General features: G+C 57.0%; 14 protein-coding genes across 14 annotated transcripts; 8 read left to right on the top strand and 6 right to left on the bottom strand.

The window, feature by feature from the left end:
• Nucleotides 1-413: 413 nt before the first annotated feature.
• Nucleotides 414-1,473, top strand: Malapachy_1630 (serine threonine-protein phosphatase pp1; the record flags this gene model as incomplete). The annotated part of the gene is made up of 3 exons (XM_018136134.1): nt 414-471; nt 508-639; nt 674-1,473. 3 exons carry the CDS (start codon nt 414-416, stop codon nt 1,471-1,473), a joined length of 990 nt encoding a protein of 329 aa, XP_017990812.1.
• Nucleotides 1,474-1,905: 432 nt separating this feature from the next.
• On the top strand, nt 1,906-2,529 carry Malapachy_1631 (wwm1-ww domain containing protein interacting with metacaspase; the record flags this gene model as incomplete). The annotated part of the gene is made up of 2 exons (XM_018136135.1): nt 1,906-2,018; nt 2,052-2,529. 2 exons carry the CDS (start codon nt 1,906-1,908, stop codon nt 2,527-2,529), a joined length of 591 nt encoding a protein of 196 aa, XP_017990811.1.
• A 105-nt stretch (nt 2,530-2,634) lies between these two features.
• Malapachy_1657 (pre-mrna cleavage complex ii protein clp1) lies at nt 2,635-4,500 on the bottom strand (the record flags this gene model as incomplete). Its single annotated transcript, XM_018136160.1, has 3 exons — nt 2,635-2,658; nt 2,699-2,783; nt 2,810-4,500. The coding sequence occupies 3 exons, from the start codon at nt 4,498-4,500 to the stop codon at nt 2,635-2,637; spliced, it is 1,800 nt and encodes a 599-aa protein (XP_017990824.1).
• Nucleotides 4,501-4,605: 105 nt separating this feature from the next.
• Nucleotides 4,606-5,904, top strand: Malapachy_1677 (lin1-like protein; the record flags this gene model as incomplete). The annotated part of the gene is made up of 1 exon (XM_018136179.1): nt 4,606-5,904. One exon carries the CDS (start codon nt 4,606-4,608, stop codon nt 5,902-5,904), a length of 1,299 nt encoding a protein of 432 aa, XP_017990725.1.
• Nucleotides 5,905-5,956: 52 nt separating this feature from the next.
• Malapachy_1684 (hypothetical protein) lies at nt 5,957-6,602 on the top strand (the record flags this gene model as incomplete). Its single annotated transcript, XM_018136186.1, has 3 exons — nt 5,957-6,156; nt 6,190-6,301; nt 6,339-6,602. 3 exons carry the CDS (start codon nt 5,957-5,959, stop codon nt 6,600-6,602), a joined length of 576 nt encoding a protein of 191 aa, XP_017990696.1.
• Nucleotides 6,603-6,826: 224 nt separating this feature from the next.
• On the bottom strand, nt 6,827-8,983 carry Malapachy_1643 (transketolase; the record flags this gene model as incomplete). The annotated part of the gene is made up of 3 exons (XM_018136146.1): nt 6,827-8,806; nt 8,860-8,888; nt 8,935-8,983. 3 exons carry the CDS (start codon nt 8,981-8,983, stop codon nt 6,827-6,829), a joined length of 2,058 nt encoding a protein of 685 aa, XP_017990906.1.
• Nucleotides 8,984-9,255: 272 nt separating this feature from the next.
• Malapachy_1623 (2-isopropylmalate synthase) lies at nt 9,256-11,067 on the top strand (the record flags this gene model as incomplete). Its single annotated transcript, XM_018136127.1, has 1 exon — nt 9,256-11,067. One exon carries the CDS (start codon nt 9,256-9,258, stop codon nt 11,065-11,067), a length of 1,812 nt encoding a protein of 603 aa, XP_017990673.1.
• A 262-nt stretch (nt 11,068-11,329) lies between these two features.
• Nucleotides 11,330-12,133, top strand: Malapachy_1682 (hypothetical protein; the record flags this gene model as incomplete). The annotated part of the gene is made up of 1 exon (XM_018136184.1): nt 11,330-12,133. The coding sequence occupies one exon, from the start codon at nt 11,330-11,332 to the stop codon at nt 12,131-12,133; it is 804 nt and encodes a 267-aa protein (XP_017990746.1).
• A 19-nt stretch (nt 12,134-12,152) lies between these two features.
• On the bottom strand, nt 12,153-13,609 carry Malapachy_1692 (set domain-containing protein; the record flags this gene model as incomplete). Its single annotated transcript, XM_018136193.1, has 3 exons — nt 12,153-13,427; nt 13,456-13,490; nt 13,519-13,609. The coding sequence occupies 3 exons, from the start codon at nt 13,607-13,609 to the stop codon at nt 12,153-12,155; spliced, it is 1,401 nt and encodes a 466-aa protein (XP_017990722.1).
• A 158-nt stretch (nt 13,610-13,767) lies between these two features.
• Malapachy_1680 (peroxisome related protein) lies at nt 13,768-14,815 on the top strand (the record flags this gene model as incomplete). The annotated part of the gene is made up of 2 exons (XM_018136182.1): nt 13,768-13,813; nt 13,854-14,815. 2 exons carry the CDS (start codon nt 13,768-13,770, stop codon nt 14,813-14,815), a joined length of 1,008 nt encoding a protein of 335 aa, XP_017990693.1.
• Nucleotides 14,816-14,915: 100 nt separating this feature from the next.
• Malapachy_16210 (hypothetical protein) lies at nt 14,916-16,408 on the bottom strand (the record flags this gene model as incomplete). Its single annotated transcript, XM_018136125.1, has 4 exons — nt 14,916-14,949; nt 14,973-15,718; nt 15,745-16,216; nt 16,245-16,408. The coding sequence occupies 4 exons, from the start codon at nt 16,406-16,408 to the stop codon at nt 14,916-14,918; spliced, it is 1,416 nt and encodes a 471-aa protein (XP_017990740.1).
• Nucleotides 16,409-16,507: 99 nt separating this feature from the next.
• On the bottom strand, nt 16,508-20,408 carry Malapachy_1652 (myosin i; the record flags this gene model as incomplete). Its single annotated transcript, XM_018136155.1, has 2 exons — nt 16,508-20,167; nt 20,196-20,408. 2 exons carry the CDS (start codon nt 20,406-20,408, stop codon nt 16,508-16,510), a joined length of 3,873 nt encoding a protein of 1,290 aa, XP_017990655.1.
• Nucleotides 20,409-20,569: 161 nt separating this feature from the next.
• On the top strand, nt 20,570-21,323 carry Malapachy_1627 (lysophospholipase; the record flags this gene model as incomplete). The annotated part of the gene is made up of 2 exons (XM_018136131.1): nt 20,570-20,810; nt 20,839-21,323. The coding sequence occupies 2 exons, from the start codon at nt 20,570-20,572 to the stop codon at nt 21,321-21,323; spliced, it is 726 nt and encodes a 241-aa protein (XP_017990702.1).
• A 43-nt stretch (nt 21,324-21,366) lies between these two features.
• Malapachy_1663 (zn -c6 transcription factor) lies at nt 21,367-24,612 on the bottom strand (the record flags this gene model as incomplete). Its single annotated transcript, XM_018136165.1, has 1 exon — nt 21,367-24,612. The coding sequence occupies one exon, from the start codon at nt 24,610-24,612 to the stop codon at nt 21,367-21,369; it is 3,246 nt and encodes a 1,081-aa protein (XP_017990863.1).
• Nucleotides 24,613-25,369: the final 757 nt, after the last annotated feature.

Below are 25,369 nucleotides of genomic sequence, written 5' to 3' on the forward strand. Positions count from 1 at the left end.
AAAAATAAATGCAGAAATCTTGGGCTTCATGCCAGCCAAACAAGCGGGCTGCGAATTTGACCCGAGGCAACGATCACGACCATCGGTCTCGCCAAAGCCTACGCGGATCTTTGACACTGTTTGCGAAAGCGTTCAGGTTGAGTAAGAGTTTCCTGTACTACGTTTGAAAGGTAGTGAATCTCTCCGCGACGCACCTTATCCCTTTTTTGGTATTACTGGTATCGGGATCAGAAGTTGTATTGAAACGTTTTTGACCCTTCTTCTGTGCCCCTAACATGTACGTATTCAGCGAGAAGGACAGCTGTGTGTGCGTTCAGAGGGCTGGAGCACTCTTTACACGCTCACGCAGAACTTCTAGCAGTTCTGTCGCGCAGTGAACTGGTGCTTACGCAGACAGCCACTTTTTTTTCACTATGGCTGAAAACCAACCTGAAGTGGACATTGACAATATCATTGACCGCCTTCTAGAAGGTACGTGGCAACCCTATAGCCATACTTACGTGAAAGTGCGTGGTTCGCGCCCTGGCAAGCCGGTACAACTGGAAGAGTATGAGATCAAATACCTCTGCTTGACAGCGCGTGACATTTTCATTAACCAGCCTATCCTGCTGGAACTGGAAGCTCCTATCAAGATTTGCGGTATGTATAGACGATCGGGTTTCTGACATACCAGGTGATATCCATGGTCAGTACTACGACTTGCTCCGCCTGTTCGAGTATGGCGGCTTCCCACCGGAGTCCAACTACCTTTTCCTTGGTGACTATGTGGACCGCGGTAAGCAGAGCTTGGAAACGATATGCCTGCTGCTTGCGTACAAAATCAAGTACCCGGAGAACTTCTTCATTCTTCGCGGCAACCACGAGTGTGCCAGTATCAACCGTATCTACGGCTTCTACGACGAATGCAAGCGCCGATTCAACATTAAGCTGTGGAAGACATTCACAGACTGCTTCAACTGTCTTCCTATTGCTGCAATCATTGATGAAAAGATTTTCACGATGCATGGTGGTTTGTCGCCTGATCTTCAGAGCATGGAGCAGATCCGCCGCGTGATGCGACCGACGGATGTGCCGGACACTGGTCTGTTGTGTGATCTTCTGTGGTCGGACCCTGACAAGGATATTTCTGGGTGGTCGGAGAACGACCGTGGTGTATCGTTTACGTTCGGACCAGATGTGGTGTCGCGATTCCTTGCTAAGCACGATATGGACCTGATTTGTCGTGCACACCAAGTCGTAGAGGATGGCTACGAGTTCTTTGCCAAGCGGCAACTTGTGACGCTGTTCTCTGCGCCCAACTACTGTGGTGAGTTTGACAATGCAGGTGCGATGATGAGCGTCGATGAGACGCTGCTCTGTTCGTTCCAGATTTTGAAGCCGGCAGAGAAGAAGCAAAAATATGCATACGGTGGCATCAACATGGGTCGGCCGGTGACACCACCCCGCAAGCAGAAGAAGAAGGGATCCGCGTAATGGCGTGGAAGGGGAATGTATATACCGAATTACCATGGGGCTGCAATGCTCTGGAGACATTCTCGCCATCATGATGGTCTCTTTGCTCTCTGCATCTTGGCAGTCTGGTTGTATCCTATTTGCTTCGTCCCTATTCTTAGAGCCATCTTGAACCCCCTTCTTCCTCTCGTAGTTGAGCTGCGTGTGCTTTGCAGTGCGATCGATGCCTTCCTAGCTAGAGCACCCGTAGTCCAATGCCCTTCCATTGAGTGTGATAGGCCATAAGGCACGTGGCCGTTAGTACATAAACCCGGCGGGGCGCCGAGGAGTTCGACCGCATCACGTGGAACGCGGGGAATTAAATTCACCGATCACGCTTGGCTCGAGGGCCGCCTGTCAACTTTATAGGGCGTCAAGCGCACGGTGACATTTTCCCCATAGATCTAACTCATTATGACTGAGAAGAAAGACAACCCCCCTCCCTACGAGACGAACCGGAGCGCCACTAGCAATGGTGGTGACTCGCGCCCATTGCCAGATGGCTGGGTGAAGCAGTGGGATGACAAGTACGTACTTCCTCATGACTAACCATGTTGCAGCTACAAGCAGTATTTCTACGTCGATACGCGCGCGAACCCGCCACGCTCAACATGGATCCACCCGGCGGATGAAGCGCAGCAGAAGTACCAGCCCCCTTCGAACCCGCCCCCTAGCCAAGGCCAAACTTACACACAACCGCAGCCTGTGCAGCAGCGGCCCATGTATGCGTCGCAGCCAGTGTACCAGCAGCCCGTCATGATGCAACAGCCGCCCATGATGATGGGCGGTGGCTCACGCCTCGGTGGCATGGGCGGTGGCGGCCTCCTGGGCGGTGGTCGTATGGGCGGTGGCATGGGCCCTATGGGCTCAGGTCTGCTGGGTGGTGGTGTTGGTCTGCTGGGTGGTATGGCCCTGGCCGACGGTATGCACGATATGCAGCAAGATGCCTATATGGACGGCTACCAACAAGGTGAAATGAACGATATGGGCGGCGGCGGCGACTTTGGTGGTGGCGACTTTGGTGGTGGCGACTTTTAAATCCGCCTGCTTCCACCATGGCGCAACGGCATTCCCATAGGATACTAGTATAATGTGTGAAGATAGCATACACTCTTATCTCCATGAACAGGCTCTCTCTCTCTCTCATGTGTCCTGCCAGTGCAGGTTCTGTCTTGGTCAGTATCTCTGCCACGCGCTGTGTACGTACGCCAATTAAGGCCGTGATGGAAGGGAGCTTGCCCGGCTTGGGCGAGAGCACCGTGAGCTTCTTGCGATTGGAATCGAGTTCCGAACTGCGTGTGAGAAGAGACATACGTACACATGAACAAAGCCCGTAAGCGTCGAGCCAAGAAGCTCGTCGTCGTCGTACATAGCATCGGGTTCGTCGTCCGAGACTGGCTCTTTGCGTGGCGGCGGCTCAATAAGCGCCAATACCGAGTGCAAAAGGGAGGATAAGTCGCTGGAGTTGTTTGTTGGATCAAGCTTCACCACCTGCAGCTCTGACAAGGCCCGCTCTGCGCCAATAGGCAACGCCGACGACGGCGCTACGCGGTCCTGGCCGATACGGAATACCTGCAATAGATCCAGCGGAATCGTGCTGGAGTATGGGTTCAGGGTAGGTACACCACCCAGTGGCTCGCTCATCACGGCTTGGAAGGCAGGCTGCGTACCAGACGCCTCGTCGTCGGCTGCCGCTGTCTCTTTGCTGGGAGACGACATGCCGTAAAAGTACGATCGGATTTGCAGATCGACAAGTTTTTGCTTGTACACTTCATCCACGTCCACAGCGCCGCCCGAGCGAGGAATCTTGACAATCTGCGGCGCTTGGCCGCTCGTGTCGCTGGCATAGATCCGCGAGAGCTCCAAGTTCAGCTTCTCATGGCCTACAACGACGATGGTATCCACTTTAAAGGCCCGCGCACAGTACCGGATGAAGTCGTAGCGCGTTCGGCCATCGGCGGTAATCGTACCAGGCATATCAATCAAAAGACCAGACATACGAGCACGCAGATCCTTGATCATACGCTTTTCCACATGGAACGCCAGCCAGTCGATCACACGGCGGGAATGACGCTCATTGTCCCGCACATTTTGCTTCCCCATCCAAAGCGTAAGTGGCATCACACTGTGTACGGTGGAAACGCTCGGGGGCAACGAGCCGGTGGTTTGTGGCGTCACACCATATGGAAGAGCGGGCGAAGGAGACGGAAGGCAGTTGGTAGGCGTCGGCATAAGGGGAATTGCGCTGATGCAGCCAGGCACAGGCACAGCTCCTTCAGCAGGATCAAGCGAGACAATCATGGGCCACCAGCCGGTAACCTCACTGATCTTCTCATGCTTCGACCCTTCGGCGCGCGTCGCCTCGTCGTCCGATTCATCGCCTTCGTTTTGTTGGTTCTCCGAGAGCCGACGCGCAGCTTCGGCCCCCTCTTCGACACTGGCCAGGATAGGTGATCGAAGCGCATAGTTGGCCAAAAACGTAACAAGACTCGTCTTGCCTGCACTTTCAGGCCCCACGACCATAACACGCGGCCCTTGGCCAGCCGCTTGGTACCACTCGTGTCCAGGTACAGCTGCAGACTCCTCGTACGATGGCGGCGTCGTGCGTGTAGAAACATCCATGTCATGCAATTGCTTTTGCAGCTGGCTATCGGTACGCAATTGCTCGCGTGCTCGAATACGTGCACGTTCCAGATTCAAATGAAGATTGGCGCGGTAGGTATACGTGTGCGATGGCTCATCTGCCATGTACTCTGTGGACGCTGTGCCAGCGATTTCAATGTCGGCACCACCCCAGGACGAAATAGCAAACTTGGCTTCGTTGCCAAACGTGTACCAACGCTCTTGGGCACCTGCGATCAATGGCGCGCCAAAGACCTCAGCATCGCCATAGTGGCCGGAAATAGGATTCGGGCAGAATCGAAGAGCTATAGATTCGCCAGCATCCAGTTCAATGCGGTATTCCGAATGCGGCGGCAGCTGAATACGACGCACTGCCTCCCCCGCCATGACGACAGGGTCTGGAGAAAAACGCAACGCAGCCTGTCGAAGCCAGTCGACGGCGCATGTGGAGGAACAGCGGCCACCAACGCGACACGCCTCTCTTGTCCCTCCATGAAGCGCAAAGCCAGCTGGGCGCCCACAAGTGCTTCAGGGAAGCGCGCGCATGTGCATGCTGGTGTGGGGGAGGATGCCGACGGTGATCTAGGCTTGGAAGAGCAGGCCGCCCGCCAAGCCAAAACACGCCGTGGACGTGTCATGACAGAAGGCTACGACTCTGAAGACTCAGATGAGGAGCCTAGCACGTCGCACCGCCAGCAATGGAAAGAAGGCGAGAAGAAAGATGACGAAGACGATGATATGTTTGGTGATTCCGAGCCCACGGAGACAGAGGCCACGTCGTCCAAAGAACCACGCTTCCTCAAGCTCTCAGAAATTGACGGCCAGGAATTTGGTGCGCGGACACAGATGGACGACGATGAGGATGACGAAATCGATCATGAAGAGGACCCTGAATACGAATTTGAGCAGTCTTTGAAGAGTACACAGTTCCGGGATGCCAATGCCGAGGCAGAGCGGACGCCGCCAGGATCGCCTGGGGACGGCGCGTCCAGTGTTAACAAGCGTGGTATGGGGTACCGTATTGAGAAGTTCAACATGAAGGCGGAGATGGCAAGTGGCCAGTTCGATGAGGATGGCAACTATATTCGTAACGCTCGCGATCAGTTCTCGCAGAACGACCGCTGGCTGGAGGGTCAGTACAATAAGAAAACGATCAAGGCCGCGAGCGAGGCGCAGCGACGACGCGAGCAGGCAGAGCAGGCCCGGCAGCAACAAGAAGAATCCGAATTCCCTACGATGGAGCATGCTATGAAGTCGCTTGCTTTGCATATGCAGCCAGGCGAGACCGTATTGGACACGTTGCAGCGCTTGGGCAAAGAAGCTACGAACGCTAAAAAGACGGGCGCCCATGGTCAGGAGGCCCAAGCTTCGTTTGATCAGTTTACACACATCAGCAGTGTGCTTATGTCGTCGTTTGGTCAGATGAATATCTACGATGAAGTGTACGAAGGCCTCGTACGTATGGTACGCCGTGCCAAGATCGTGCCGGACGAGTGGGATCCAGCGAGGCCACGAGTAGACGAGTCGGATACCGAGGAGTTGCCTGCACCAATACCACAGGAGCAGTGGGAATACAAATGGACGCCTTCCTACTTGGCCCAGGCGGCCAAGGCGCAAGGCACGAGCGTGGATCCAGAGACCAAGGTGTTTGGCCCTTTTTCCCAGGCAGATCTCTGCGCATGGGCGGACCAGGGGTACTTTGGCGCACAGAAAGAGAACATTGCTGTACGCCGCGTCACTTCAGAGGGGCCCGCGTCATGGACGGCATGGCGCGACGCCGGCTTGCCGTAGCTCGACACGCGCCTCGACGCGTAGTCTGTAGTGTATAATACACACCTCCATGATGACGCAGGCTGGACGTACGTCCGTGGCCTCCCTCGTGCCTTGGTCGTTGGCTATGTCCTCGTCGTCAATTTGGCAAACGGTATCGCGCGTGCTTCGTATCGGCAAGGCCCGGTACATTGTGGGCCGTGATCTGGAGAACAACGTATACTATGAGCTGCCATCCTTGCAAGGCGCAAACGATCCGAATCGGACACGACGGTATGTGCTTTCGTCGCCACTTACCTATGTCAGTGTGGTAAAATGGAACTCGTGGAAGTATCCCAGCGACTATAATCCAAAGGATATGCCGATTCAGTGGGATGCGTGGATGCGTCATACGCGCCATACTCCGCCCACCATCGAGGTACGCCCGTGAGACGAGTGTATGAACTAATAGCTAGGAACTGCTGAGGGACAAAGAACGTATCGAGATGGTACGGCATAATGCACGTGTACTAGAGATGCGCGATCAGGCTGCCAAGGAGCAAGAAGAGGCGATGCGTCTCATGGACCATGCGGATGCACTCAGACAACAGGCCGACCGAGAAATGCGGCAGGCAGCGTTCTATCGGGAAAGAGAGCGTGTAGCGCAACGCACTGACGCGCCGTCCGAGTCAGAGACCGTGGAGCAGGCTGTATTCAAGCCTAGCCCCCGCCGTGGCTAGGTATGTCAAGCTCGCCTTCCTCGACCTCCACGCTCATGTCGTCCGCTCCGCAGCAAGCGAGCAACGATTATAGGAAGAGTTATGTAATCTACGCGATAGGGAAAAAAGGGCCCAATATTCTCAAGTGGGATGGATTGTCTTGGCCACTACGATGGCTAAGGCGAAAATGCACGTGCTTATCAAAGACGTTCAGCGATCTATCCGGTGACGACTACGGACGGCATTTACAGGATAGTTTCGAAAATCAGGGGCGAGAGCACCCTCTGATCCTGCTTCTTGTAGAAGTCCACCACCTTCAAAGCGCGATCCGCAATGTCCACGTCAGTGAGCTGGAGGTTCTTGTACGCTTCTTCATACGGCGCCGACGTACCGAACTTGTCGAGACCGTGGTGCACGTGCGAGTAGCGGCCCCAGCCCAGCGTGCTGTAGGCCTCCACCGAGAGGATGGGGTGGCCAGACGGCAGCACCGAGAGACGGTAGTCAATGGGCTGGCTGTCGAACACGCTGAAGCAAGGCATCGAAACAACACGGGTCTTGAAGCCCTGCTCCTTGAGCTTCTTCACAGCGTTGAGACAGATCGAGACCTCCGACCCGGTCGACACCAACGTCAGGTCAGCGTCCTGCTCCTCCACTAGAACGTAACCACCCTTTGCAGCCTTCTCAATGGTCGAGCCCTCGAGCTGCGGCAGGTTCTGACGCGAAAAGGCCAGCACCGAAGGGCGGTAGAACGTCTGGAGCGCCACCAGGTAAGCAGCCGATGTCTCGTTACCATCAGCCGGGCGCCAGAAGTCTAGGTTCGGCAGAGAGCGGCAGGCAGCCGCCACCTCGATTGGCTGGTGGGTCGGACCATCCTCACCAAGACCGATCGAGTCGTGTGTAGCAATCCAAATGGTCTGGAACTTGGACAGAGCCGAGAGACGAAGAGCACCCCAGCCGTAGGTGACGAAGTTGAAGAAGGTACCACCCGTCGCGATGTGCAGACCGTACGCATAGATACCGTTCATAATCGCACCCATAGCATGCTCACGCACACCGTAGCGGATGTAGCGGCCCTTGTACTCACCGATGTTCAGCGACGGCGGCTGGAAATCAATAGCCTCCGACCAGCGGGTCAGGTTCGAGCCTGTCAAGTCGGCCGAGCCACCCATCAGCTCGGGCAGCACACTACTGATCTTCTGGAGCACCGCCTCCGAAAGCTTACGCGTAGCCATAGGCTTGTCTTCCGGCGAGTACACAGGCAAGACTTTCTCCCAGCCTTCCGGTAGCTTGCGCTCCTTACGGCGCATAATCTCAGCATGCTCCTCGGCGTACTTGGCCTTGTAGTCGCTGAAGAGCTTCTCCCACTCAGCGTGCTTCTCAGCACCGCGCTGGGCGTACGAAGCGTAGGCCTCCGCCACCTCGTCCGGCACAACAAAAGTCTCATCAGGGTTGAAGCCGAACTTCTCCTTGAGCTGGCGAACATCATCCGGCTTGAGCGGCGCGCCGTGCGTGCTCTCCTTACCCTGGTTCAACGAACCGAAACCAATGGTAGTCTCCACGATAACGAGGGTCGGCTTTTCCTTCTCCGCCTGCGCCTTCTCGATGGCCTGGTACATGGCGTCCAGGTCCGAGTCACCGTTCTTCACGTGAAGCACGTTCCACTCGTATGCCTCGAAGCGCTTAGCCACGTCCTCCGTGAACGACACGATCGTGTCACCGTCGATGGTGATCTTGTTGTCGTCGTAGAAAGCAACGAGGTTGTTGAGCTTCAGGTGACCAGCAAGCGAGGCGGCCTCAGAGCACACACCCTCCTGCATACAGCCGTCACCAAGGAACACGTAGGTATTGTTGTTGAACAGCTCGAAGTCGTCCTTGTTGAAAGTGGCAGCGGCGTTCTTCTGGGCAATGGCCAGACCCACAGCCTGGGCAAAGCCCTGGCCAAGAGGACCGGAGGTCACTTCAATACCGTCCGTGTGGTTGGCCTCCGGGTGGCCAGGGGTGAGCGAGTGCAGCTGGCGGAACGACTTGAGATCATCCATCGAAAGGTTGTAGCCCATCAGGTGAAGGATAATGTACTGCAGCGCACAAGCATGACCGTTCGAGAGGACGAAGCGGTCACGGTTGAGCCAGTGCGAGTCCTTCGGGTCGCACGTAATCACGCGACTCCAGAGAAGGTGGGCGAGCGGGGCAAGACCCATGGGGGCACCTGGGTGGCCCGACTTGGACTGGCGAAGTTAGTATGGCTGTTTTCGTTTACGCCACTTTGGGCGTTACCTACCTTGGCCACAATATCCGCCGCAAGGGTGCCTACAGCATGTTAGTCTCTGCACACACACGCCTCAGCGATACATACGGATGGTGGCAATCGCTTTTTCGTCAACTTCAGACGGAGTGAACACCATATTGTATGAGGACAACGTGAGACTGTTAACTCCGGCGTTCTTAACTCACGCTGTACGTCTCTCCCGCGCTCACCTAGCGGCCCCGATTGAGCCAATAATGCATCGCCAGTCAAGGAAGGCCCGTGCTCGTCATCCCACGAGGGCCACTTGTCCGCCACGTGACTTTTGGGGCGAGGCCGACGACCCACGAGCCGGGCGGATGAGTCAGTCCGTCGAAGGTTTTCTGAAAGCTGGAAAGCGCAGGTCGATCTTTCTTACGTTCGCTTGCCAGTATGAACCCCGGTGAGAAGTACAAAGGATATACACCCATCCATCTGTCTGATAGGCAATGGCCCAGCAAGGTCCAGCGCACAGCTCCGATCTGGACGTCGGTGGACTTGCGTGATGGCAACCAAGCCCTGGCCAATCCCATGACGGAAGACCAAAAGATGCTCATGTTCAAGAAGATTGTTGAGTGTGGCTTCAAGGAAATCGAGGTGGCATTCCCCTCGGCTAGTGACACAGACTTCGGCTTCGTGCGCCGCATCATCGAGAATGGCCACATCCCTGACGATGTCTGGATTCAGGTGCTAATGCCGGCACGCGAGGAGCTTATCCGTCGCACCTTTGAGTCTATCAAGGGCGCGAAGCATGTGATCGTGCACATGTACAACGCCACCTCGCCTCTGTTCCGCGAAGTGGTTTTCGGCAACGACCAGGACCGCACGCTGGACCTCGCTGTGCGCCACACGAAGCTTGTGCGCCAGCTTATTGATGAATACAGCAAGCCGGAGAACGGTGGCACGACGTTCCGGTACGAGTACTCCCCTGAGACGTTCACGCAGACCGAGCCAGACTTTGCGATCCGCGTGTGTGAGGCTGTGCGTGAGGCGTACGGCCTGGCGACCAAGGAGAACCCGATCATTTTCAACCTGCCCGCCACCGTGGAAGTGGGCCCGCCGAACCACTATGCGGACCAGATTGAGTACTTCTGCCGCAACGTGAAGGACCGCGAGGCGATCACGATTTCGCTGCACCCGCACAACGACCGTGGTACCGGTGTGGCGGCTGCCGAGCTGGGTATGCTGGCCGGTGGCGACCGTGTCGAAGGCTGCCTGTTCGGCAACGGTGAGCGTACCGGCAACGTGGATCTGATCACGCTCGCTCTCAACCTGTACACCCAAGGTGTGCAGCCTGGTCCGCTGGTGCTCACGGACCTCCCGTCGATCGTCGAGGTGGTGACGAGCTGCAACGATATCCCTGTGCACCCTCGCCACCCGTACGCGGGTGAGCTGGTGATGACAGCGTTCAGTGGTTCGCACCAGGATGCAATCAAGAAGGGCTTTGCCTCGCAGGAGAAGCGCCAGGCCTCGGGCGACAAGCTGTGGCACATGCCCTACCTGCCTGTGGACCCGGCGGATCTCGGTATGGACTACGAGGCGGTGATCCGTGTGAACAGCCAGAGTGGCAAGGGCGGTATCGCCTACCTCCTTACGCAGTCGCTGGGTGTGGAGCTTCCGCGCCGTCTCCAGGTGGCGTTCTATCAGGTGGTGCAGGCCATCGCTGACAAGACGAGCAAGGAGATTACGCCAGGCGACATTACGCAGGCTTTCAGCGAGACCTACCATGTGCCGGTGGCTGGCCACGGTAAGAACGAGGGCCGCTTTGCTTTGCGTTCGTTCAAGCTTACGAACGACGACGACGAGAAGCCCGTCGAGGCGGGCGAGGCCACGCCGCGTCACCGTACGTTCCACGGAAAGATTGCGCACAACGGCGAGGTGGTGGAGGTCACTGGCCACGGCAATGGTCCCATCTCGGCCATCCTCGATGCGATGGAGAAGCAGTTTGGCGTGGCGTACAATGTGCGTGAGTACTCCGAGCACGCCATTACACGCCCTGGTATGCTTGCGATCGGTACCGACGCATCGACCAACAAGGGCCAGTCGCGTTCGCAGGCTGCTTCCTACGTCGAGTTGGTGAAGGCCGATGACGGCAACGCCGAGGGTGCGTCCAAGCCCAAGGGCGTATGGGGTGTCGGTATCGATGTTGACATTACCTCGGCGGGTCTCAAGGCTGTGCTTAGCGCTCTCTCTAATGTTCAGTAAGCCTTGTCGCCTCCCTTTCCCCTCTTCTTTTCGACTTCGGACGGCATGACACCTATGGGTGCTATGTGCGATACCCATCTTTTATGCCATACCTCCTATAGATGATATTTTTTTAGCATTCCGTGCATGAGCCTTCGCCTCCCCGCAGGGTCGACAACGACGCGATCGATGATGTCCTCCCTTCCTGGAGCCTGGAGGCCGCCGCTGCCACCTCCACTTGGTGTCCACAGCTCTTTCCGTTCCCTGTCTTCCAGTGTCAATCATGGGTGTGCTGAATCGCGCAGCCATCGCCGAATGGGCGCGTCCATACACGGAGGCCATGGATCTTCCGTACCTCTCTATTCACCTTGTGAGCATTCTTCGGGCTATGCTGCTGTGGTGGTCGGTCCAACTCCTCTCGCATGGAGTATCACCGAAACTTTTCCCTCGTTCATTTGCCAACATGCCTGCACGTACCCGGACGCAATGGGACATCCATGTCGTCTCGTTCACACACTCGATGGTCGTCGCGCCCCTGGCGCTCTATTTCTGGCTCGGTATCGACGAGAGCACTGATCGTTTGTGGGGCTACGACTACACGTTGGGCCAGATGTATGCCCTGTCGCTGGGCTACTTTGTATGGGACGTGATTGTCTCGCTGCGGTACGAGGGCTTTGCGTTTGTGCTGCACGGTGTGCTGGGCTTGGTCGCTTGCATCCTTGTGTACAAGCCCTTGTTCATGTTTGATGGCCTCGGCATTTTGATTTGGGAGCTGAGCACGCCGTTCCTCAATATCCACTGGTTCCTCGACAAGCTCCATCTGACAGGCTCGCGTATCCAGTTTGTGAATGCATTGCTGCTGTTGCTCACGTATGTCGGCGTACGTCTGCTGCTGGGTGTGTACATGTCGTACTCGCTCATTACCCTCATCTGGACGCCGACGCACCGCACGTTGCCCCTCGGCTACAAGTTGCTGTACACTATTGGACTTCCATCCCTCAACGTTTTGAATTACATGTGGTTCTTCAAAATGGTGCGTGCGATTCGCAAGCGTTTCCCCGCCGAAGTGAAGGAGAAGCCCCAGTGACGTGTCTTCTTTCTTCGCCCTACCAAGCGTCCTCACGCTCGGCACTCGCATAGACTAACCGGGCAATCTGTCTTTCTTCCCGTAGCAAGGAACGAAGCATCTCTACCGCTTCACCTTCTTGGCCCTCCAGCGAGGCCCATCGCTTTTGATGCTCCTGCTCCACCTTCGTACAGAGCGTAAGAACGTGGCGCCGCACAGCCCGTTCGTTCTCGTCCGAGATCGCATCGCGCCCGCCATGCGTGACAAGGCGCCACGCTCGCTGTGCATCGTCGCGCGTGTAGATGCGTGGCGTCCTGCGCTTTTTCACGCTCTGGTCGTCCGACGCCAGGGGGGGTGGGCGCGTATCTTGTACATCCATACATACCAACCGCAGCGCTGTACGCAAACGATGCGAAGGATGCGCGGGCGCCGGCATAGGATGCAAAGTGTAGTCTCCCCAGTACCCCTCGCTCTGCAAGAGCGCTCGTTTCCACGCACCGATCGCGCCCTGCTCATCCAGCAGGGTCAGGACCATATCGTCCACACTCACATCGCTATGTGGATTGCCCGGCCATGGCGTCTCTGGATGCAGCGTCATGGGCAGCACAAAACCGTACTCCACCAGCAGCATAGCATTGCCGTGCGGGCCATACGTGATGCACACTTCGTCGCCGGGCGACAATGGCTGGCGCGGCGCACATAACTCCAAGCCATCTGACCGACTGTACCGCACTTTGCACTCCAGCTCCGTTCGGGCCGTATGATTCGCCATATCTAGCAGCGGCGCCAAGGTAAAATTGTCTTCATGACGCACATAGTTTAGATCCATGTACACGCAGCGCGAGTTGGTACACAGCCATCCCCACACAAACTCGTCGAAGGTAGGACGTACGAAGCTCGAGGTATGGATACACGACCAAATCGAAGCCACTGTCGCATCGTCCAACGCCTCGACACGTGCCCAGTCCGCATAGCAGCGGCGCTGTAGCTGTGTCTGTCGATGTGCTGCGGAGGGCGGGAGCGCGTCTAGCAGATCTGTGCGCTTGTCCACGTCCCATGTCAATGGTACGGTAGGAAAAGAGGTCGGTAGCGAGGCAAAGAAGGCGTCGTACTTGGTCGTAGGCGTCTCTGCTCGCCGCATGGTGCTCTTCCAGAGCGCCAATACGAACGCCAGAAGTTGGTGGGTGGACAGGGGGGATGGATTTGGCGCCGCGTCCCCTCGTTTGGCCGGTGTCCAAGGCACACGTTGGCCTCGCGTCAGTGCCACGGGGTTGAGGAGCGCGCGAGGCGGGATGGACAACAGCACGTCACCACACTTTTGTCAGTCACAAACGAGCGCGTACCTTTGTCGTGCATGTAGCGACCAAACCACGACCCGCTGTCGTGTGAGCGCGCTCCATACGTACCTGGCACCGCGTCTGACACGTCAACGTGCACAATCGGCGGGCGTGCCGACCCTGCCTCGGCTACATAGGCCTGCAAGGCATGGGCTGCCATGGCAAAAGCCGCACGACCGTTCTTCCTCCACACGTGTTTCCTCCCCCGCCAGCCTGCGGCGGCAACGCGGTGTGGGTGTGTGGGCACGAGGGGCGAAGCGCAGCGCGGAAAATATTGCGATTGCACACCCGCCGATCTGTCATCCTGCGTCTTCCATCATGAGTGTTCCCAAGCCCACTGCGGATGATGTGGACGATCTAGACGGTATGTTTGCACCTTTGGGCGTAAACTAACTACAATGCAGATGTGCTAGACGATTTCCAGCAGGCTGCGCCGAGTGCGACCGACTCTGCCGCCGCATCGGCGACTGACGCGGCGGCGACGTCGTCCACGTCATCGTCGGCCCCTGCGGCAGCCACCGAGAGCGCCGAGGCGGCGGCCGACGAGGACCCGCTTTCCGACGAGTTTGTGGAAGAACTGACCAAGAACATGGAATCGTTCATGGCCCAGCTGGGCAAGCATATGGCAGCGGCTCAAGACCCTGCTGTGCCGCCATCGGAGGCCCAAGGCCGTGGCGACAAAGAGGATGCGGCCTCGGCCCCTATTGCGGAAGACGAGCTGATGAAACAGTTTGAGAAGATGCTGTCCGGTAACTTGGAGAGCATGGACAAGGATATGCCTGCGCCTACTGTGCCGGACGGCGGGGAAAAGAGCTTCCAGGACGCGGTGAAGGCGACGATGGAGAAGCTAAAGCAGTCGAACGAGTCTGCGACGAAGAACGCCAAGGGCGCTGGCAGTAGCAACCCTCTGGCCTCGCTGGGTCTGGATGGCGATTCCGACTTGGCCCAGGTTCTGGAGGCGCTCTCTAGCGCTGGCGGCGATGGCGAGATGCCGGAGCTCAACAAGATGCTGGCGCAGATGATGGAAGACTTGATGAACAAGGAGATCTTGTACGAGCCTCTGAAGGACTTGCATGGCCGGTTCCCCGCGTACTTGGCGTCTCCTGAGGCGGAAAAACTTGATGCGGAGACACGCAAGCAGTACGGCGAGCAGCAGGCGACGATGGGCGAGATTCTCGCGGTGTTTGAGTCGCCGACGTACAGCGACTCGGATGCAGAAGCGCGCAAGAAGATTACAGATCTCGTCACGCATCTCCAGGACCTCGGCACGCCGCCGCAAGAGTTGCTGGGCGATATGCCATCTGAGCTGGCGGGGCTGAACAATATGCTGGGCGATATGGGCGATGAAAATTGTACTGTTATGTAATGTCTACGAAGTCCTTGCCAGTACTCCCAGGGGCACGTTGTCATTATCGTCATTGTCATAGGAATGCATACCGTAATCGGCAAAGGTGCCATGTGCGTATTCACGGTCGCCATGCTCGGCCATCCACGCCTGCTCTTCCGGCGTCCAGGTGTCGTACTCAGGCGGCGGCTCTGTACCTGCTGGGAACGCCTCGGCGCCGAACTGCTCCCACAAGGCTCGGCCGTAGTGCGGTGGACGTACTTCGAACCCTTCACTGCCGCGCCGCACACGAACTGTGCCGGAGGGCACCGCCATCTCATGCTCCGATGCCGAGTCGTGATCACTCTCGCCTTCACTCGAGTACGAGTCGTAGAAGCCATCGTCCATCGCAGCTGTGGTGTCCGCATCTGCCATGGGCGGACGATGGCGTAAGGTCGCATGGGCTTGCGCTTGGGGCTGTGTGTGGCCCTGCCGCGACGCTTGCAAGTTGGGATTCAGCTGCTCGTCGCCGTACGTGAATGGCGACATGAGCTTGGGACGGTGACGACGACGGCGGTGTTGAAGGTATGTACGTGGATCCTGGGGCGGCCATGCATACTGTGCATCGCTGTCTTTGGATGAGACATCAAAGTGCAAACCGTCGCCGGGCGAGCGACGGAGCCACGGCCATAGGAGGACATGGGGCCCCAGCACAGCGCAGATATTGGGCCAGCATCCCACATCAAAGGGGAAGCGGGTGAAGGGAATCTGACCACGCCGAATTTGCCGGGCTACGCGGTCCTTTTCCCAGGACTCGATCGAGGTGGTATTGGTGGCCAGCAGGTAGTAGTGGTACAACGTAAGGAACGTCACAAGAGCGATCGTCGGAATGCCCAGCATATAATTGAGCACAATCATCACCGCTTCCATGGTGGAAGGTCGTGGCTATGTGTGAGCCGACGCTTACGTACCATGACATGATAAAAATTCCAGTAGTCAAACACACGCAACGTGATCATCGTCAAGTGGAACGTAATGGCGATCACGACACCTGTCGTGTACTTGAGAAAGTGCAAGTACGTGCCGTAGCCTACACAGTTGCCAATCCATGGACAGTGATGATCCATTCGCAGTACACATCGACGGCATACGCGGCAGTGATGAGCGCGCGGTGGTTTGTACGCATGGCACTTGTAGCAGTATCGCTTCCAGCCGGAGTGCACCTCTGGAGGCTGGCGCCAGTCCACCGGCACGCCACCGGGATCCGAGGTCAGGCACATGTAGTACGCATAGTACATGTAGGCACCCAGCAAATTCAGCGGGATCAAGACGCGCATCAGCTGTGCAAACGTAAACGACGGTGTCGAACGATAGTATGGCCACATAATAAACACCTGCGATGTTACATGCAGAAATACCATGACGGCAATCACGCCAGCCACCCTTCTGTGAGACGATTGCGCCTACGTACCATACAATTTCGTAGGGTCGGAGCATCGCACGTGGCCGTGTGACGCTGGTCGTCGGCGTCGTCGACGCCGGCGGCGTCGACGGCAGCAAGGGCGCGACTACCTCGCTCTCTCCCGACGCGGCCTCCTGGGCCAATGTAGGCTGGGTCTCTCCCTCGGCGGACATCGCCTACGCCCTACGTGGCAATGTCGTGGTGGAAAGCTAGCTGTCTATGGGTCGGTGTCGTTGTCGTCCAGCGTGACTAAGCCACGGCCCTCCACATTGTTACATGGGCGGCGGCGGCGGCGCCCCACCGCCTTGCGCGGCGGCAGCCGCAGCGGCATTCTCGGCCTTCTTGCGGGCCAGCACCGCTGCAAAGCCACCTGGATCGCCCATCCCTGGCATCACAGCGATCGGGGCGGCCTGCGTGTCGGCTGGTGTCCATTGCGGCGGCGGATCGGCGCGGCTCGCTGTCGTCGGTGCAGACGATGCCATGACCGGCTTGGCGCCGGTCGGCTTCGCTGGCGGCGGGGGACGTGGCTTCGGCGTGGTCTCAGGGACGAGTTCCAAGTAGTCAGCGGGAGCCCATCCCTCTGCGCCCCCCTTCTTCACGAGCCACCAACCGTTGCCCTCTTTGTCTTCCAGCTCGACGATATCGCCCTTGGTCAACGGCAATTCACCCGACTCGACTGTCGCGAAATCGTACAATGCACGGTAGCGCGGCAAACGTTGCGAGGCCGGCGCTGGCGGCGGCGGTGGCGGTGGTCCTCGCGATGCCGGCGGTGCAGGTGCAGGTGCCGGCGCCGGCGTTGGTACTGCTGCTACACTGGCGGCGGGCGGCGCCGCGGAGCCAATCTGTGTCACAGGCGGGGCCAACGCAGAAGTTGAGGTCGATTGCAGATACGATGGTATACCACTAGCCGCAGGGGCTGGAGGCGCGGCTGGCGCTGCTTGCAAGTACGACGGCAAGCCCTGTCCACTGGGCCCAGGCGCCGCAGGGACACTGCGTGTGGTCGTCGTCGTCGGCATCGGTGCGGTCGAGCGAGCGGGAGGTGGGGGCGGCATGGGCTTGTTCGTGGTCGTCGTAGTTGGACGCGGCGGGGCAGCGGGTGTCATGCCTCCACCACTGGGCAGCGCCGTGGGCACTGGACGTGGACGTGGACGTGCTGCCGCTGCCGGCGCTGCACGTCGCGTACGTGCTGTGCGCTCTGATTTGGGGAGCATGCGGGCCGGTGGCCTCGATACACTGTTGGGCGGCTCACCTGAGCCGACCGTGACCACGGAACTCTTGTAAATGTCGCCCAAGTGCACCGTCTCATCTTTCCGGAACGAGATGTGCGCCTTCTTGCGTCCTTTGCGCACGTACTCCAATTGCGGCGCGATCGTGACATGCGTCTGACCCCGCGTCTGCTGCAGCAAATGCGCGACAAACTCTGTCTTGAAATCGCAGTGCAGGAGCGGATCTCCTTCGTCCAGACCCGTCTGGAGGACCATCCAGTCGTCACGAAGATGCGAGAAGCCCACACTGCGGATGGCCGTGAGAGGAATCACACGCTCTGTCGTAGTCTGTGGGCGCTTGTTGACCAAGTGCGTCACGAGAATGTACACGGCCCGCGACGTCATCAGCAAGAAACGAGGGCTGCGAATCGACGAGCGGCCCAGACGCGCGACAAGCAGCTGCGCACGCCCACTAAACACCACAAGTTCCGTGCCAGGCAAATTGGCACTCGCCCGTAGCATACGTCCCTCTGCCGACGAGCCATTCACGTCCAAGTAATCACCCAGGAATCGACGCATACTAATCAGACTGAATCGACGGCGTTCCTTGCGGCCGGCCAAAATCTGGTGGCCATATTCACGCAACTCCAAAAACTCGTGGCCTTCGCGGCTACGCCGCCATGCGCGCTGGATACGGCGTGCGCTTTCTTCGCGGCGGCGCAAGTACGCACGCCATGCACGTTGAATCCGCATGGCCATATTGTGCCAGTACCGATCGCGCATCGTTTCCAACGCAAAGAGCGTCTCAGGGTTCTTGATAAAGCCTTTGGTAACGCCCAATTGCCACTCGTCACGCGCAATGCCCGTGTCGTGGAAAATACGCTCACATCCACTGCGCGCATCGCCCTGCCAAATGTAGTCACCAGCATACGACGTGGCTGGCGAGAGCAGGTAGAATCGCTGCACAATCTTTTCAAACGTGTTGCGGTACGCAAACCCAGCACGACGTACGCGAATATTCTCCTGCAGACCCAGATACTTGATCTGATGCACAATCGCTTGCGTATCATACTCACTTGGGCTCTTGTTTTGGTTCGGCTTGATCGTGCGAATGTACGACGGCTGCGCCTGCATCAAATTGTCCACCAGCAAATTCGCACTGGCCTTGATGCGATCGCCAGCTGTCGGCGGACGCTTCTTGCTATCAGGATCCGGGCGATCGGGGAAAAGACCCTTGAGGAAAGCATTGGACGAACTATCGACCAAGTTTAGGATGTCCTTGAGCAGCGCATCCTTGTTTTTCTCTGTCATGCCCGTCACATTGTACATCACATCGCCGGCATAATGGCGCACCAGGAACTTGTTTCCGCGCGCCTCAAAGTGCGGGTTCGATGAAAGCATCGACGTGCGCTGCACAAACGAGTTGTCTGCCGCAGCAGGGTCGGCATGCGCCGTGGCGACAGCATCGTTCAGTGCCGAAAAGATACCAGGTGGCCGCTTCGACTCAATCAAGTCACATACGATCTTGTTGTTAAAATACTTGATCGGGGTCCACTGGATCTGTTCCTGCGCATACTCCTCCTGCTCCTTCTTCAGCGTCAGCTCAATGAAGATCTGTTGCAGCTTCTCGTTCACATAGTTGATGCACAACTGCTCGAACGAGTTGTTGTCAAAGATCTCAAAGCCGTAAATGTCCAGCACACCAATGACATTCGCCGCACCGCCACGTACATGCAGCGACTGGTTCACACGTGCCACAATCCACTCAAACAGGTTGTTGTAAATGGCCTTGCTCAGCGCGTCACGCACCGCAGCTGCCTGCGTCGGGTTGAGTGGCACTTCGTACACGGAGCCACGGCGGCCACCACGCTGCGTCTCCATGATCCGCTGGACTAAGGCACGCTGAACCGCTGCTGCATCGACTTGCAGCAGGTATGCCACAAACTCTGTCACGTCTGGGTTGGCAATCGCTGCATCGCCCTGCTCGTTCTCGACAAAGTGCACGTTGCCTAGCCACAGGATCGAGGCAAGCATACGCAGGATACTTGTCTTCTCATCCTCCGACAGCCCGATGATCTTCATCGCTTCCATTGCCGCAGCAAAGTCTGCATGATCGTCAATGCCAGGCACGTCGAGACACTGGCTATCAGCCGTGTACGCATACGCCTCCGGGCCTTGCAGACCAAACATCTCGCGCTGCTGCGGTGTGGCAGCTTTGGTAAACTGGTAGAAGATATGGAAATTGCGCTCGTTGCGGATCTGGCCAACGACACGGCCCTTTTCGAGCAGGTAGTTGGTGATCGTTGCACCTACCGGCGTGCCCTGCGCATCAAACATAATTTCCAGATACTTGCCGTGACGTGAGCTGTTGTTGTTTCGCAGCGTCTTGGCACACCCAAAACTTTCCAAAAGAGGGTTGGTCGCGAGGACCATATCCTTGATGTTGTGAATGCCACTCGCTGCAGCCTCGTTTCCACTCACTGCGGCAATGTACTGCATGATACGCTTGGCCGCTTCGGTCTTTCCTGCACCGGACTCGCCGGAAATGATCACGCACTGGTTTTCTTTGTACGCCAGCATATTGTAGTAGGCGCCTTCTGCAATGGCGTATACATGCGGCGGCATCTCTAGACGGTTCTTGCCACGGTACGAATGCAGCACCTCGTCAGTATAGATGCCTAGGTCGCGAAAGGGGTTCACAGAGATGAGCACATTGCCGATATATGTCTGTGGTGTGAGGGCCAAGCATACGTACGTAAATCTCGCCATTGGCAAAGCGTTTATGAAGATTGTCATTGATAGCCTCGTTGGTAATCTGCGTGAGCAGGGTCATATCGGACACGCCTGCTTGCGGCTTTTTGAAGCCTTCACGCCAGTCTGCTTTGGCGATTCCGCGATTCACTACGGGGGGCGGCGCCTTTGCAGCACCGCCTGCCTTGCGGGCACCGGCACGCTTGGAGATCACCATGGTCGTCGCTCCACGCAAGCCGTGCGCCGGTCAAAGCTGGGCGTGGCTCGCTCATGCTGACGTAATTGTGTCATTTTGACCCTCCCTAGGCGTGCCTGCGTGCGCCGGTGGGCGCGGTGGGTGGCCCCGGCACCGGTGGGGAGTCGTATCCCCACTTCACCATGGCTTCAGCAGCTGCAGCCGCCCTCAAAACGGTGATTGTACCCCCGGCAGCGGGTGGCATGCCTAGTGCGACCGTGTTCCTTCTGCATGGTCTTGGAGATACGGCTCAAGGCTGGCTTGATGTAGCACGGATGCTGGGTCGAGACCAAGCCTTGCAACATATTCGCTTCGTGCTGCCCACTGCTCCTGTGCGTCCCATTACGCTGAATATGGGCATGAAGATGACTGGCTGGTTTGATGGTACGTACATCTACAATGTTCATGATAGTTTTTTCGCTCCTGAGCCTGGATCGTGAGGAAGACGAGGCGGGTCTGCTTGAGAGTGTGAGCGCTGTGCGTTCGCTGATCCAGCAAGAAGTCGACGGGAGCGCGCCAGGCTTGAATGGCCATGCCGTCCCACTGAACCGTATCGTAGTCGCAGGCTTCAGTCAGGGTGGCGCAGTGTCCCTGCTTCTGGGCGTGACGAACAAGGAGCCCCTCGCCGGTGTCGCGGCCCTTTCGTCATGGCTGCCCTTGCACAAGAAGGTGGCATCGATGCGAAGCAGCACCTCGACGTTCCCTATCTTCCAGGCACATGGTACACAAGATCAGATTGTTGATTTCTCCTTCGGCCAAATGACGCACGACCGGCTTCAGAACGAGCTGGGCTTTGGGTCGAAGGCCGAATGGCACGAGTACGCGATGCCGCACTCTGCTTGTCCTGCCGAGATCCACGACTTGGGCCGATGGCTTCAGCGTGTCGTGCCTATCTAGACACTAGATGGTATGAAAAGTCTATAGAGCATGACACCCTCTATCACAGTGGGAAATGGCCCAGCATCAGCGTGGGCGACGAGGCCCGCGTCGCGCCAGGTGTCAACGCTGCCCGACCACCTGACGCCGAGGAGGGGCGGAACAAGTCCGACTCACGCGAGAGGTCAAACGACGGGACAGGGTTGGGACCACCACTGCCATACCCAGGCGGCAGTAAACTCGCCCAGAAGCTGTTGTCAAGCACACGATTCACATCCACACCCTGGGCCTTGGCATATTGCATCGCATCCCAACCTTGAATGTCGGGGAAGGTATCATGCGGCGCAGGCATACTGATCGGCACAGTCGATGTATCCATAGGCATGGACAGCGTGGTGGGCACCCCTGACGGGTCCAGCTCCAACTCGCTGCCATGGGCATTGTTCATATGCATGGGATCGCTCGCGGCCAACTCCGCGACCATCGGGTTCACTTGCGTGGGATCCACGGTCATCGACGTGGGCGAGCGGGGTGGGGGCGCAAGCGATGGGTCGTTGGCTGGCCCAGTCCCTGCCCGGTGTGGCTCGCCCATCGATGCCGCGTGCGTAGCGCCCGCGCCTGACGGTCCCGCTTCGGCCGCGGCGTGGCCATGCGAAGCGCTATCCATGCTGGACTCATGCCGCGACTGGACCAATGAGCGAAGGAACGACGCGTAGAGTGCGGGCGTATGCGATGGGTCGACCGCTGCCTCTTCCAGCACTTCGATGGTATTGTTCACCAACGCAATAATCTCCTCCTCATTGATGTACTTGGCAAACATCGGTTGGATCAGTTTCAGGAGGAAGACACATGCATAGGCAACCACGACAAAGGTCGGGTCTGGAGCGTACCGCAGAATTTCCCGCATGCCGTACTTCACAGTAGCAATAATCTCTTTCGCAGCATGCACACAGCGAACCAAGTACTGTGGCTTGTCCGCAGAAATGCCATCACTTGGTCGTTCCAGAGCATACTGCAGACCAAACGAGTTGAGGACCAAGATCGCATAGTTGTACCGCAGCGGCGCTTGCCGTGCAATGTAGTACATCGATCGTGTGCTCAGATCTGCGTCATCGCCAGGAGGACCCGCCTGATGCAGCGCTAAGAGCGTCGAAACACGCAGCGTATCCGCCACACCCGAATTGCCCAGATCCATCACGAGATTCTGCAGTAGCGGCAAAAACGCTTTCGACATGTTCTTGTCCTTATCTGCAGTATCAGGATTCTTGTCCTTGTCCTCCCCTCGCTCCTTGTTTCTCTGCGATGGCGTCAAGGCGATATTGTCTGGATGCGGTGGCTTCGACATGTCCGTCTGAGGATTGCTCGACGAAAGTGGGCGCCACGTTCGCGTCACAGAATCGAGGCCCAATCGGTACCAGAACTGCATTGTCTCACTGAGCTGCTCGTTGAACGAAGGGAGGATCGCTGGGTAGTCCAAATCGACGTTCAAACCAGACGGCGTCACCGTCGAAGAGTACAAAAAGTCCAACTGGCGCGTCTGCACACGCAGCAAATCGACAAGCGCACAAATACCCAAATCCCATGGTCGACTGAACGGCTGCAAACACCATTCCGCTGCATGCCGAATCAGAAAGTCTTCGCGGATGCTGTACGGCTTGCCCATCTGTGCACTTAGCGTACGGTCCACACAGAAGCAAATGTACCACGTACGCTCGCGATTGAGCACGTCACGCATCTTATTTTCATCTTCCTTCTCCTCGTTCGACATCACTGTCTTGCGGTGCAGGTTCAAGTCTTGTGCCATGCGGATCGCGACACCTGCAAAGAGCCATGTCCGATCCTCCTCATACCGTTCTACCGGCTGGTTGTACAGCGTCAGGAGCAGGAACCCTTGCACGATCTCAGGCGACTTATGCCCACGGCTCATCACATCGAAGGCGCTCTTGATAGCGCGGCGCTGGCACTGTACATACAAGTCCCGCCGACGTGTATAGAATTTTGATGCCACCGCACACACGCACGTAAACAAAAACGGCGAGCGAGAGCACACAAACGTCGGCGTATGCCACTCGGGATCGAGGAGGAACATGTGCAGCGAGCAGTGATGGAAAAAGATGCGAAACAATTCGAGCGCCTCCTCTGATGAGACAATGCCTTCTGTTAGCAGCTCCGGTGGCGAATCACCACCGTTTTCCATCGCAGCCATCGGCGTCATTGTGCTCGAGTGGAAGTACGACTCGTTTGCAACACCATACTGCCGCGGCACGTCCTTGCTAGCACCAGACTGACCATGGGGGAGTGCGCCTTGGTTCAACCCTTCCACTCCGGGTGTATCACCACCAGGCAGCGTCCCTGGGCTGTCATGCCGTGAAGAATGTGGGAATTGTTTGTTGCGTTGGTTTTCTGAGTTATTGCGTTGCCAATTTTGCAAACTGGCCTCTGCAAAAAGGCCCAAGGGGTTCAGCGTGTTGTCTGGCAAATGCGGCATGCGTGTCGAATCCATCTTGTCGCTCGACGTAGAGGGATTCGTACGGTCCATCGACGCATTTCCCTTTAAGGCAGTCTGCAGCAACTTTTTAAGGAATCGTTCATCACTAGGATCAAACAGGTTTGAGCAGGTAGTCTCATCTAGCAGACCAAGTTGTTGCATGAACTTGGCAGTCTGCTCGGCAATGCCGCGGATGGAATGCGTCTTAGCATTGTCCAGTCCTTCTGCGGACACAAGTTTGCGCACACGTTCGACCAGCATGTCAACTGCGGCGGGGGAAATGTTGGTATCTGCGCCCGGTTTCGTGCTCCTGTGTTTCAGTTTGGCCTGCGAGAATGTCGCATCGATCGGCGACATGGTGGCTGCAGGTGTGTCATTCATATTCTGTAGTAAAGAAACCAGCATATGTTCGACCTTTTTCAGACTTTGCTGCATAGCAGCCGTTTTACGGCGTTTGTCCGACTTTCGGCCACGATTGCTTTCCAGGAATATGCATTCATGTCCACTGCGTGCACACCGAAGGCATGGTCCGCCATTTTCAGCACCTTCACACTTCATCTTCAACCGGTGGCAGTTGGTGCAAGCGCGCGCGCCACGCGTCGATTTTTGTTTTTGCGTACCACCACTGCTACCCGCGTCTCGCGACCCTGTTGACGACGGCGTATGTCCCTCCATTTGGTCAGCCGTTCGCTTGTACATAGAGTTTCCAAGCTCACTCTCTGTCATTGACTCCTCCATACGCCCAGACTGTGGCGTATGCATAAAGTCGGCTGCATCCATCTCAGGAGGATCAGGGACAATCTCTTCCCCATTTTGCGACATGGCCGTAGAGGAACTTGGCTCGTCAAAAATCATGGAACTAGATAAAGAGGTCTCCTTGTCTAGGTGAGACGGTACACGAATGCAGAGTCCTTTCAGTGACAAAATGCACTCTTTCGCACCACACACAGAATGTACGCTCGTTCCAGGGTGCCTGGTTCTGACGCCGCTGTTTTGTGACCGTAGACACTAGCCCAATTTAACGTAGTGACTTTCTCTCCAAGGCTCTCTACCAAAATTTGGAGATGGAATCGATGCACGACGTTCACACAAATAAACGTGACGTTCGTGTATAGGTGGTGGGGTCAAGCCTTACGTGCATACACTTTACTGTCACTATTCCCTTCATCCGGGGCACACGTTATTTGTGCAAAACGAGACTTGATTGGTTTATTACTATTGCTGACTAGTCCCCTAAGCATCGGGCTGGACGAACGAAAAAAGGTGCAAGACGCTGATGGGTGGTCATAGGGGCGCCGTCGCAGCATGAAGGACGTGCCGCATTGTACCAGCCCTGTAGCAGCTTGGTAGAGCACTCGTATTCACATAGACAACATGGTCCTAAACTATCCTTCTCTCCCGTGCATACACACACACTCGCACAAAACACACGCGCACACTTGCATATGTAGATCATGTTTGCGCTATCAAGCACATATATCCCTATCTTACACCGCATGGGTGCTAGAAGCTACACATGCAGGTCATATCCCTGAATGGGGAAGATCACATAAGGACAATTTTGTACGAAGAAAATAGT

The sequence above is a fragment of the Malassezia pachydermatis genome, assembly GCF_001278385.1.
Source record: "Malassezia pachydermatis strain CBS 1879 chromosome Unknown scaffold7, whole genome shotgun sequence".
Classification (NCBI taxonomy): Eukaryota; Fungi; Basidiomycota; class Malasseziomycetes; order Malasseziales; family Malasseziaceae; genus Malassezia; species Malassezia pachydermatis.